Genomic DNA, 12500 nt, shown 5'->3' on the forward strand with positions numbered 1-12500 from the left:
GTGATTGTAGATTTTAGTTACCCTTTTTGTCCATATGATATGATTTCTAAATGTGATTGGTGTATGCATTATCTTCATAGGCACAAGGCTGTGAAAACACTTAGATTTGTTAGTTGATATTCAAAGGCTATGCCCATGATTTTTTAAAAGTAGGAGACTAAACTGTTCTTCATGAATTCTCATCCTAGATAAAGCTCCAGATTACAGCAGTACACAATAAAGTTAAAAGAATAGGGGTGGGAAGCGAAATTTATGCATTGAATTCGCATTTCATTCTCATATCAGGAGATGGATCGATCTGAGTGGTTTTTGCAAGATTGCAGAGCTCGTAGAGGGGTTATGGATTCACTTTGCAAAAAGATTGGATGCCTCTGGTGATTGAAGGATCTATAATTTTGTGTCTTGTGAATGGCATTTCAGATCGCAAAGTCTCACGTGTTCCTTATACTTAACAGTTAAGAGTTTTTGTGCCATAGATGCAGTGTAAGTAGTGTTTGAAATTTCAAAGAGGGTTTTTTGCAGAGGTATCTGATTAATGAATTATGACTGGGCTTGACTGCATTCATATGAAGAGGTTTGTGAGAGTCTGGAGACTTGATATTACATTTTTGCATTTGGTTCTTCACGTAACCGTTGTCCTAGCTTCTTTCTCGACTGCGATTCTGGATTTTGGGGGGGGAAGGGGAATGGTCGACTGAGATCTCTGAAACCAAGTAGGCTGGCAGGACTGGGTAGTGACATCTCAGGAGCAGTGATATCACGTCTCACGAGTCAGATAGTGTTGTTATCATTAGCCCTCGAGAACTAGTCAGCAAATCAAAATGACGTATGTGCCAATGGTTGTGTCAAGGATGTATGTTTAAGGATTGTAGCATCTACTGAAATTTTGATGGAGGATCATGCTATAATTGCAGGTTACTGATCATGCCATACTAAGGCCTTGCAATATTTGTGGTTGGAGAGTGACAATCAGTGTTCTATCTTACTTGGTACTCTACATACTGGGTCTTCTTCAAGGATCCGTAAATGGAGGACCGAGGAAGTATTATGTGAGATTTGCAGTTAGTTAGCATGATTTACACAAGGGGCTAATGATCGACACTCTCTTCAAGGTGTGATTGACCTGAGATGATATTTTGATTACGGTTGCATTTAAGTGTCATTCCTATTTGACGGCATCAACAGAATGTAAGGGATAAGAAGCAAATTACATCACAAGGACATTTGGGCTCACAGATTTGAATCAGACATTTCAACCGGAATGTTTTTTTTTTTTTTTTTTCTCTGGATCATATATATATTATATTTTTTAAGAGTTGCATTTACTTAAGTTAAAGTGAGTAAACTTAAAAGGTGACAAGAGTGAGGTATTTATTGTTTGTCTGAAAATTTGATACTCTGGTTAAGAATTACATATATTTTTAGCATTGATTTGCAATATTGATTCAGGTGTATCTTCTACACCAACCTGTTTTAGATGCAGTCTTTTGACCACTACCTCCGTTGATTGTGTTGAAGTACCAGCTGTTAACATTACCAATCCATTCTGCAAGATTTCAAAACTTGGTCATATATGTAAGTGTGAAATGAAAGCAACATATCAGGGTGACTTGAAGGGCACAATGATAGCACCAGTTGTGTGTTTTAAGTTCGAAATATATATCACTGCATTATAAAATTAGGATACCATTGATGTGACAGAGTAGGTCATGAGGTTTCCATTATCTCTCTTTGGTTGTGTACGTTCCAGTCCCGTTGACATTGGTATGTCATCTTTCTCCTAATTTTAAACCTCATTTTGCTGCCATTTTATCACATAAAGGTTTGTGATGTAGCCAATCCGGGATCCGCAGTTGTCGCAAAGTGTGTGTGTATGTATGTGGCTGCATACCTACCTATTCGACGGTCTCGATGGCCATTTGTGAGCCGAGACGGAAAGCCATAGATGGCGTTGGCGTCGGGGCTCTGCACCACGTGGTCTTCTTAGGCTGTACCACAGTGGCTTTGGATACCTTCTATTGCGTGCCATTACTAGGTCTTGTCAGTGTCTCCGTTTTCGTTTTTATTTTTTTATTTTTTGGATTTTTTTTTGTCGTCAGTATCGACAGGGATTTCTGTCTATCTTGTCTTAATTTCTCTTCCGTTTTAGAGAATAACTTACTACAGGCTGAAACTTACAAGGAAATCATGTGGTTTGGTAGTGTTTGTACCAAAATAAATCAGATACTAGGTTTTAGGACTCCAATATATATATATATATTTTCTGTTTCCTCCCGTGAATAGCAAGTTCACGGAACCTTATTTATTTTATCAGATATTATCAAAAGATAATTACCTTCATTCCATTGATGATTTAAACTCGTTTGTGTTAATGGACATTATGCTGTGCTCCATTTCTATATTTTACGTTTCTCTCTTTTATTTTATTCCTTCATCCTCCTTTTATTCCATCCTGTACACTCTTCCTTTTCCTATTGAGATTAACACTTGAGATGATAGCATATCCAAAGTGGAACAAAATGCTAAGTTGGCCATATGAGTGGATAGTGGCGGGGTTTGTTTGTTTCGTTGTCTTTAATTTGTTTATACACGCACGCAAACACGCACACGCACATCCACACACACAAACGCACACACACACACACACACACACACACACACACACACACACACACACACACACACACACGCACGCACGCACACACACACACACACACACACACACACACACACACACACACACACACACACACACACACACACACACACACACACACACACACACACACGGGTAAAGATATATATATTTTTTTTTTTTTCATTTTTTTTTGTCTCTGGATGACCTATGTGGAAGGTCTTGTGTAAAATGTCGTTTTATCATTGTACTGGACACGTAATTTTATGATTTTTTTTTTGTGTTCGCCCGAGTCTGCTAGAGATTAGTTTTGATAGGTGTGATATCAAATTTTTTGTAGTTTTATTTGAATTATGTATTCAACGCTGGGGGAGAATGTGAGAAAACTATTGATTGTGATAATTATACCAGACTTTATATAAGTGTTTGTTGTATGTGGTTAGAAAGAAAAAAAGCAAAGAGTGTAAACAAATAGCCCTTTTTCTAAGTGGATTGAAGAAGAAAAAAAAGAATTTTGAAAAATATAATGCCCCTTTTTTTAAAATGTGGTTAGAAAAAAAAGGAGGGAAATAGAATGGCCTCAACTGGCTCTGGAAACTTCAAAGATTTTAATTAAAACGGATTGCGTGAGAATGGCGCAGAGCCTTCGACTGGTTGAGAATAAGGAAGAGAAGACGAGAAGGAAGGAAGCATGAAAGAGGAACCAGAAGAATTGAAAGAATGAATGAGAATAGGAAATATAAATGAAAAAGATCGGAAAAAAGAAGTGGAAGAATTGAGTAAATAAAGAAAAAAAAACAATGGAAAGGATGAAGGAGAAAAAGAAACGAGAATTGAAAGAATGAAAGGAAAGAAAATAAAAGATTAAAAACAAAAGAAGTGAACGGTGGAGCCCAAGTCAAGCAAGAGTCGATGTGATAACGTGTAAGAGAAATGAAAAAAAAAAAAAACTTTTTATTTTCCAGTGATTTGAGTGGCTCGAAGGCTGTCTGTCTTACGCAAGGTTCTCTTTAGCCTCCCACTCGAGTTTTATTTTTATCATAACTCTTTACCTTTTGAGTTTAGATTGTTGTTATTATAAACTTTTGTTTTCCTTCCGTGATCTGTACAAGCCTGACGCGATGGCATTATCATGTCCTTCTCTTGGTCTCCTTTCCTTCTCTTTGCCCCCCCTCTTTCTCTCTCTCTCTCTCCTCCTCCTCCTCCTCCTCCTCCTCCTCCTCCTCCTCCTCCTCCTCCTCCTCCTCCTCCTCCTCCTCCTCTTCTTCTTCTTCTTCTTTCTCTGCCTCTCTCACTCTCTTTGTCTTCTCATCCCGGCTTTTCTTGGTGTTAATTAAAAGAGTAACGCCGTGTATCGCAACAAAACAAAAACAAAAACAAAAACTGATGTAAAAAAAAACAAACTATGGAAACAAAAAAACTATTCCAAATATTCCAAATAAAACGTCCCACGGAAAAGTCGGACAAAAATAATAAACAATTTGAGAGGAAAAAGAAAGAAAAAAAAACATGCAATTTTTACATCACGCGGCCATACCAAACGTCACCACAGCCTTATATTGTCTTATATTAGAATGTGTATTTTTAAATCTTGTGTAGGTAACCAAATACTGTACTTGTACATGGATTTTATGTGAAATCCTTTTTAACAAATTCTTTGTATGTTTTACTGTAAACTATAGACCCTTTTTTTCCATTATTTATGAGGTAATGAATGGAACGGAGAAAGTTAGTGTGATAGAGCAGGTGGCCCAGTGTGAGAAAGCTGATTATCATCCATAAGTGTAGTTAAGTATGTAAGTTTTATTACAATCAATGTAGCCAGTGAGGACAATTATATAAACGATATTTTAAATGAATGTAAGTGTTTCTGATTATTATTATTTTTTTCTCTTTACTTTGTCTCCATTTTAGAAGAAGAAGAAAGAAGAAAGAAAGAAAAAAAAAGTTTTTGATGAGAGTAATTTCCTTTTTTCTCTTTTACATGTACTTGTTACGCTGTATGAAGATTTTGAATAACCTTTGGGTTTTTTTGTTGTTTTTTTACACGCGTACATAATTTACATAATTATAAAAGGGTGTCATTCGGAGCCACGTTCTTATTGCTGCTACCATAGTGGGCCATCTGAGTCACCGCGGCTCTACATTCCAGATTTTGTTAAGTCTTTCTTTTCTGTGTCACTAATCCCATTGTTCTGTTGTTCTTCTTTTGGTTTTATTATTATTATTATTTTTAATTGATTGTCATTATTATTATTATTATTATTATTATTATATATTTTCTCTCTCTACCATGGGTTGGAGTCAAGGCCTTACCATGTGTCATAAGTATTTTGCTAACGCAGCATGTGTGTATATTTTTCCACTGTATAATAGACCAGTTATCTATTCCCCTCCCTCCCTCCCTCTATCTCCCCTTTCCCTCTCCCTCTCCCTTTTACTTCCCCATCTTCTCCTCCCCCTTCTTCTCCTTCCCCTCCCCCTTCTTCTCCTTCCCCTCCCCCTTCTTCTCCTTCCCCTCCCCCTTCTTCTCCTTCTCCTCCCACTCCTTCCCTTTTCCCTCCCCTCCTTCCCCTTCTTCCCCTTCCCTCCCCTCCTTCCCCTTTCCCCTCCCCCCCTCTCCCCTCCCCCTCACCTCCCCCTCACCTCCCGTATCCTCCCTCACGAGAGAAGAAAAATTACAAAGCACCAGATCGTTTTCCCAGCGTAATTTCTCCCGCCCCCGTATATCCCATACCTGGGGGTCTGCTGGTCAGTGTTGTGGTCTGTGCGTTTGTACAGACAGATATTCTTGAAGATATTATGAATTTTGGATTTTGGATTTTGGATTTTTTTTTTTTTTTTTTTTTTTTTTTTTAGATATTCCGGATAGGAGAATGGATTGTTCTTTTGTATGTTTTTGTTGTTTTTTCTCTTTCATTCTGTTAAAGAGTATAGATTGATGGGTTTATTTGTGTATGTTTATTATATAAAGAAAAAAAAATTGATTGGTTTTCGAAAGCGTATTTTTTTTTCAAAAATGTCTTTTTTTTCGGTGGGTCTGCCTATCCAGGTTTGTTTTCTTTTCACAGAAGTATCGGGTAAACTATCTTTAAAAAATTCCGTTAATTAAGAGCTGTAGTTTGAATTAATTCTTCTTTTAGGTATATTTACGATGTAAAAAAAAAAGAAAAAAAAAAAGAAAAAAGAAAAACCAGATGCCCCATCTCTCCTCAGCACTGGCCAGGCATTTAACCATAATCAAAACCCTTAGAAATATTTCCCCTCACAGTGCGTCTTGTTTCACGTGGAAAACCATAATGTATAGAAATCATCTACTTATTTCTTGGTCATACAAAGATTAAGAGGTTGTGAACCTATGGCTTTTATTTATATGTAAATATACAAGTCTACTTAGGATGTGTTTTCTTCCTCTTTCCTTACTTTACTGAATATCCCTTTTTTTTTTTTTTTTTTTTTTTTTTTTTTTTGTCGAGACAGATAGACGGAGAAATAGAAAAAAGGTGGAATAATGCATGGACCAATTGACAGGTTTTGTTTTGAAAAAATATAAATGAAAAATCTTGTACTTAGAATGAGCTCCCTTGTGCAATGGACATCACTATTTCAGATGATTAATATTTGTTATCCTCGTGGTTGTCATCAGTCTAGAACAATTTGCAATGGTATGTTCAGGTCTCTTGCCCAATTTAATTCATCCTTTTATATAACAGAAAAAAAAACAAATACAAGAAAAACAGTATTATCAAGTGAGCCCTATTATCTCTACGCGGTAGATTCTTTCGAAATTATCACATACTAACGCAAAATTCACACAAAACAAAGTAAATCGGGGAAAAATTACGAAAGCTTAGGCGGTCCGCTTACTCGTCATGAGATAACCCAACATTCGCTGGTCTCATGCGAAACCTTCTCACGCAGACAGCTGTATCGGTTCACCTACGTTTTTTTATCTTCCTATTACCATTGTACATCTGGCAGAGACGATAGAATAAGGTGTCTCAGCACACCTTATCAAAGGGTATATAAAGGGGAACAGCAGAGGTTAAACTTTGGTTCTACTTGACGCTATTCACGATGCAATCTTGTACTTCGATTCTCCTTTTGGGAGTGTTTGTTGCCGGTGCGGCTGGTGAGTATTTTCCCACATTGCGGCAGCCATCGCATTTGCATTGCGATTATTCAGCGTCATTGCAGCTCATTACAAAGCTCTCCAGGTGTTGTGTTGGTTATTCGTTCCTTCAAGAGAATTCTGGCATTGGAGCCTCTCGGTGAAGAAAGGGATCCAGGCAGTGTAAGAGATCCATTGTTGTTGATCTGAAATTCAACGTTATTTCTGCACAAATCTTGATTTATGGTGCGATGTTAGTTTCGATGTCGCCTTGTTTTTTTTCCTTCTCTTGGGTTTTATGTCCCCCCTTTGGCAGAAGTTGTGGCTTGGACCTAACATAACTCTGCGGGTCTCACTCTCCTGGCGCTCTGGCTGATGGTCTGTGAAGCGACCTGAGTTGACCTATCCACCTCTTCACTGGACTTCTTTAGGACTGATGTTATTGAAATAATAGTCAGTAGGAAAGCTAAATATCTCGTGGGTGAAATGGGACTGCTTGGCACGTATGGTTCAGGCACCTAAGTCCTCAGACTGTAAGAGCTGTAGTATCCCAGGTTGAGGAACCTAACTTAGGTTCTCGTCATTATAAACAGGACATCACCTACAAGTGAGATTCGACAGCTGGTTCATGTGGTGTGATCGGAATCTAAGTCGCTCATGACAGGACCTGAAATGATCAGGCCTATTTACCTTTCACAACGACCTTGCTAGCTCTTAGTTAGGTTCAATTCCTTTTGGTAAACTCAACTTGAATAAAACAAACAGCCATGCGCGTGCAACAGTTACCAAGTCGAGAAAAAATCTATTTTACAATAGTCATAACAATGCTGCTGAAAATCTAGTCAAGGAAATCACACTTAAAATAAAAATGTTGCACAAGGGATTCTGGAGTTAAACGGAAAGTGATAATGATCCTAATAACGAAATGTTATTTAGGACAACACTCCGTACTTACAAGAACGATGCGTTCTCAGTCATACCATTTTCATCAAAACTTATTATGGCCTTATCATTTCAATGAACTTCCCTGATCTCATCTGGTCATATTCTTGCCTAATGGTCTTTACTTTTGGAAGAAAGCAAACAAGAAAACAAGCATCAGTAACAAACAAGGTATAATCCCCTCCACGGCCATGTCCACCACAGCGTTGCCAGCGCGTGAACCGAACCACCAGGCTCGACTCTTGTAACCGAAGCACATGCCAATACAAATAAGCAGACATTAGATAGAAAAAAACAAAAACAAAGCAAGCAAGCAAGCTAGTGTCATTCACAGACAAACAAGGTACAATCCCCTCCACATCCGAACTCACCACTCAGCGTTGCCAGCGTAAACAAGTCAAAACGCTGAGTGTTGAACTTAAAGGTTGATGCGCATAATTCATAAAACATATATTCCCTTTAATCTTATCATGTTTGTGATATAAAGGCAATCACGACTACATTGCAAATCAACAGGATATATCATCACTAGGCTATTGAAATTAGATCGATTATTTCTCGTCACTTCAGTATTTATTTTCTACGTTCAGGGAAACACACACACGCACGCACACACACACACACACACACACACACACACACACACACACACACACACACACACACACACACACACACACACACACACACACACACACACACACACACACACAAACACAAACACGCACGCACGCACGCACGCACACACACACACACACACACACACACACACACACACACACACACACACACACACACACACACACACACACACACACACACACACACACACAGAGTGAGTGTGAGTGTGAGTGTGAGTGTGAGTGTGAGTGTGAGTGTGAGTGTGAGTGTGAGTGTGAGTGTGAGTGTGAGTGTGAGTGTGGGTGTGGGTGTGGGTGTGGGTGTGGGTGTGGGTGTGGGTGTGAGTGTGAGTGTGAGTGTAAACCAGGTCAGATGATGGATGCCAAGGTCAAATTATCCAAGCTATCAGTCTCCGTTAATTAGAGAAACCCACTATTATTAACCTAAGTATTGACCAGAAAGGTATAGTAAACCTTACCTCATTTAAGCTGCTACTTATATATGCTAAAAATAGCATATAGGTAACACACATGATTGCTCGAAAGACCAACAAATCTTTATTAGCAAAATTAAATACTAAGTAAGAGCATTCTGTATATATAACATAGTCTATATATAATCCGACTGGATAAAAGGGATCCGATCATATGAAGAATATTCATATAGAATTATAAAATAAACATGAGTTTGATATACGAATGAGACGGAATTCAAAACAAAAGACTGGCCATAACAGATGATTAAATAGCTTATATAAAGATAACGAAATGTAAGTTAATTGTCTTATATAAGTTTTATAATAGCTACTAGGAATTGGTAAGGTAAGATATACATACATAAAAAAAATATTTAATGATAAATGAATTACAAATACATACACATATGGCAACATGTGGAACAATACCACATAATAATTCTACAAAAGAAAAACAAAAAACAAAACAAAAACAAAAAGATCCAACACGTTTCGAGTCAAAAACCAACTCCTTTAGGTTAAAGTACTAGAAACATCAAACATATTTTGCAACATCATGCGTGATTCAGGAAATGGTGACGGCAATAATGATTTTGAAAATGTAAACATCATTTCTCTTTCCAATTATCTATTCTTCTTTTAACTATCTTTCTCCTCATCTCTTCGTCTTCTCCATCCATATTCTTTTCTTCATCTCCCTCTTCCTCGTTTCTTCTACCTCTCCTTCTCTTTCTTTCAACTGTCATGCATTATTTTTTCCTTCTTTCACGCATCTCTTCTCCCCCATCTTCTTTTCTTCTTTCCCCCTCATTCTAACCAATGTTTCCCCTTCATTTCCCTTCATATTCCTCATTCCGACCCCACCCCCCATTCATTCTCCTCTCCTTTCTCATCCTACCTCCTCATTCCTCCTCACCTGTCCCCTTCAACCTTTTCTCCTTCTTCCTGATTCCTTCTTACCCCTCCTTCACCCATTTTCCCCTTTCTTCTGATTTCTCCTCAGCTCCTCCTTTCACCCTATTCTCCTTCCTCTTAATGTTTCTTTCGCCCTTTATTCTCCTTCTCCTATCTTTCATTCTTTCCTCCTTGCTCACCCTTCTTAATTCCAGCCCTCATTCCTCACCCTATCTCTTTCCTTTTTTCTCCTTTTTCATTCCAATCCCCCATTTTTCCGTCCCCTTCCTCCCTTGCTTCTCTCTCATTCCTCTTATCTCCCTCCCCTCCATCCACCACATTCCAACGCCTTCTCCTCTATCCCTTCTCTCATCCCCTCATTCCTAACCACTATTTACTCTCCCTTTTCTCTCCCGTCACTCCTATCCACATTCTTCATCCCCTTATTCCAACCACCCATTCCTCACCCTTCCTCTCTCCCTTCCTTCACCCCTCATTCCATATCCCCCATTCACCCCGCCCCCCTTCATTCCTCTCTCCCATTTCCCACCCTCCTCATTCTCACGCCTTCCTCTCTCCCTATTTCCCTAGCTTCTACCATCCCCCCCCGCTCCCATCAACTCCCCCACCACCTCACCCCCTCCCCTCCCTTCTTCCCCTCAGGCTCAGCCCTCCGTGACGCAAAAACGAGGGAGTGTTTCCCCGGCTTCTACCAGTGTGACACGGGCGTCTGTATACCCGAGTCTAATCTCTGCGACGGAATTCTGAACTGTGTCACGGGAGACGATGAGAAGAACTGTACTGGTGAGTGCGGGTGTAGGTGTGTAAGTGTGGGGTGTTGGGAGTGTGGGTGTGTGTGAGTGTGGGAAGTGTAAGTGTGGAAGTGTGCACGTGTAGGAAGTGTGTAAGTGTGGGAGTGTGTAAGTGTGGGGTGTGTAAGTGTGAGAAGTGTACGTGTGGGAGTGTTTAAGTGTGGGGTGTGTAAATGTGGGAAGTGTACGTGTGGGGTGTGTAAGTGTGGGAGTGTGTAAGTGTAGGGGTGTGTAAGTGTGGGGTGTGGGGTTGTGGGAGTGAAGGGAGGGATGGGTGTTGGCTAATGTGTAGGGGGGAGAGTGTGTGTGGGATTGGGTGTACATGTGTATGCCACCTTGCTGCCACCAGTCGTAACCCACCACGCCAGCAGTTGTAGTTGTAACCTGCTCGATGCCCTGTTGTGATCCGGTGGATAAACAGACAGACGTTCACGTGCCATGGTCTTTATTGTGGACTCTGCCTGTTCTCTTGCCTGTCTGTCTGACCTGATCTGCCTGATCTGCCTTCTGTGTCCTTCTTAAGTATGAATCCTGGGTCGCTTTCTACGCCTCGGGCCTTCTGTTAGCAAACAAACCTGCTGGAAAAGATGGAGTTTCGAGGCGGATACGAACACAGGGAACAGGACACGTTAGGTCAAAACAGACTGCCAACGATATAGCATCGAATTAAGTTGAAATATATAATCAATGCTTTAGCTCTCATAATGATCTATACCAGTGCCTTACATCGTTCGGTCGGCAAGAGTCCACAATAAAGACCATGGCACGTGAACGTCTGTCTGTTTATCCACCGGATCACAACCAGAGCATCGAAGAGGTAACTACTACAACAACTGGAGTGGTTGGTTACAGCTGGTGGCAGAAAGGTGGCTTACAATATATATGAGGTGTAATAGGGTGTAAGGTTTGGGGTAAGGGGCGTGTCTGTGAGTAGGATGGGAGTGAGAACCTTTGTAGGGGTGTGGGGGTTAATATTTAGTGTGGGGGGGTAGGGGAGATAGAGGGATGTAGACGGATGGGTGAGTGAGTGTGTGTTTATGAGTGTATGTATGCGGGGAGGGTGAGTATGTGTTTCTCTGTGTGTTTACGAAAGAAGGACTTGAATTACGTGTTTCGAAGGAATCCTTATCACCTGAGAACACGCACAGGTGACCCGAAAGGTAACAAGGTTATGCGCATCACGCCAGTCACGTGTCTTTCAAGGTGAACTGATTGGGGATTTCGAACAGCTTTGTACGATGCTTTTATTTTGACATTTTTACATTTCTTTTATTAATTTCAGTGTCACGCTGATTCGAGTGCTCCTTCAGTCCTTTAGTCTTAGTATGATTAGGATCAATGAGTTAATGAATGATATGAAAGTATACTGGATATGTTGATGGTTTTGTGTGTGTGTGTCTGTGTGTGTGTACGTGTGTGTGTGTGTGTGTGTGTTTATATATATGTGTGTGTTGAATAATGATTGGTTTGAATGGCTTATGTATTCCATGAGTATATATGATACTGATATTTAATGTTCATAATGTTAATTTTTTAAATATCTTATCAAATACTGCAAATTGACAATTCAACTCGAAGATGTACGTTCCAAAACGTATATATCTTTATTTAATGAAACCAAGGTGACTTAAAATGACCTAAAACCCCTCAAAAACAAAACTAACACTATTCCCCTTTTTTTCTTGCCTTTTGCCACCCTCTGACACCTTCAAGAAGTGGCAGAGTTATCGGAAGTCGGAGAATGCTTCCCTGGCTACTACATGTGTGACACTGGCACCTGCATCCCGGGGTCTTTCGTGTGCAACGGTGTCGTCAATTGCGTTACGGCAGATGACGAGAAGAATTGTGGGCGTAAGTTTTCTGAAAGTTAGTGCTACATTGACATACATACATACACGTACACATACACGTAACTTTAAGCAGGTACCAGGCACTGTTTCCGTTGATGAACGTTCATGCACGTTCATACGTTCACAACACTACACTTGTATTGATTACGTTCTTGTAACA

General features: G+C 39.8%; 1 protein-coding gene across 2 annotated transcripts in view; it reads left to right on the top strand.

Moving 5' to 3' along the window:
- Window positions 1-6606: 6606 nt before the first annotated feature.
- LOC122266903 (uncharacterized) overlaps window positions 6607-12500 on the top strand; it is an 8637-nt gene continuing 2743 nt past the window's right edge. For both annotated transcript variants that reach the window (XM_043036866.2, XM_086532584.1), the window contains exons 1-3: window positions 6607-6767; window positions 10342-10482; window positions 12204-12341. In XM_043036866.2, coding sequence (XP_042892800.2) covers window positions 6713-6767; window positions 10342-10482; window positions 12204-12341 — 334 coding nt within the window. In that variant the 5' untranslated portion in view covers window positions 6607-6712. The remainder of the gene's footprint in view (window positions 6768-10341; window positions 10483-12203; window positions 12342-12500) is intronic.

This window comes from Penaeus japonicus, unplaced genomic scaffold (assembly GCF_977035675.1).
Source record: "Penaeus japonicus unplaced genomic scaffold, GWHDUDI00000001_assembly GWHDUDI00000037, whole genome shotgun sequence".
In the NCBI taxonomy this organism is placed as follows: Eukaryota; Metazoa; Arthropoda; class Malacostraca; order Decapoda; family Penaeidae; genus Penaeus; species Penaeus japonicus.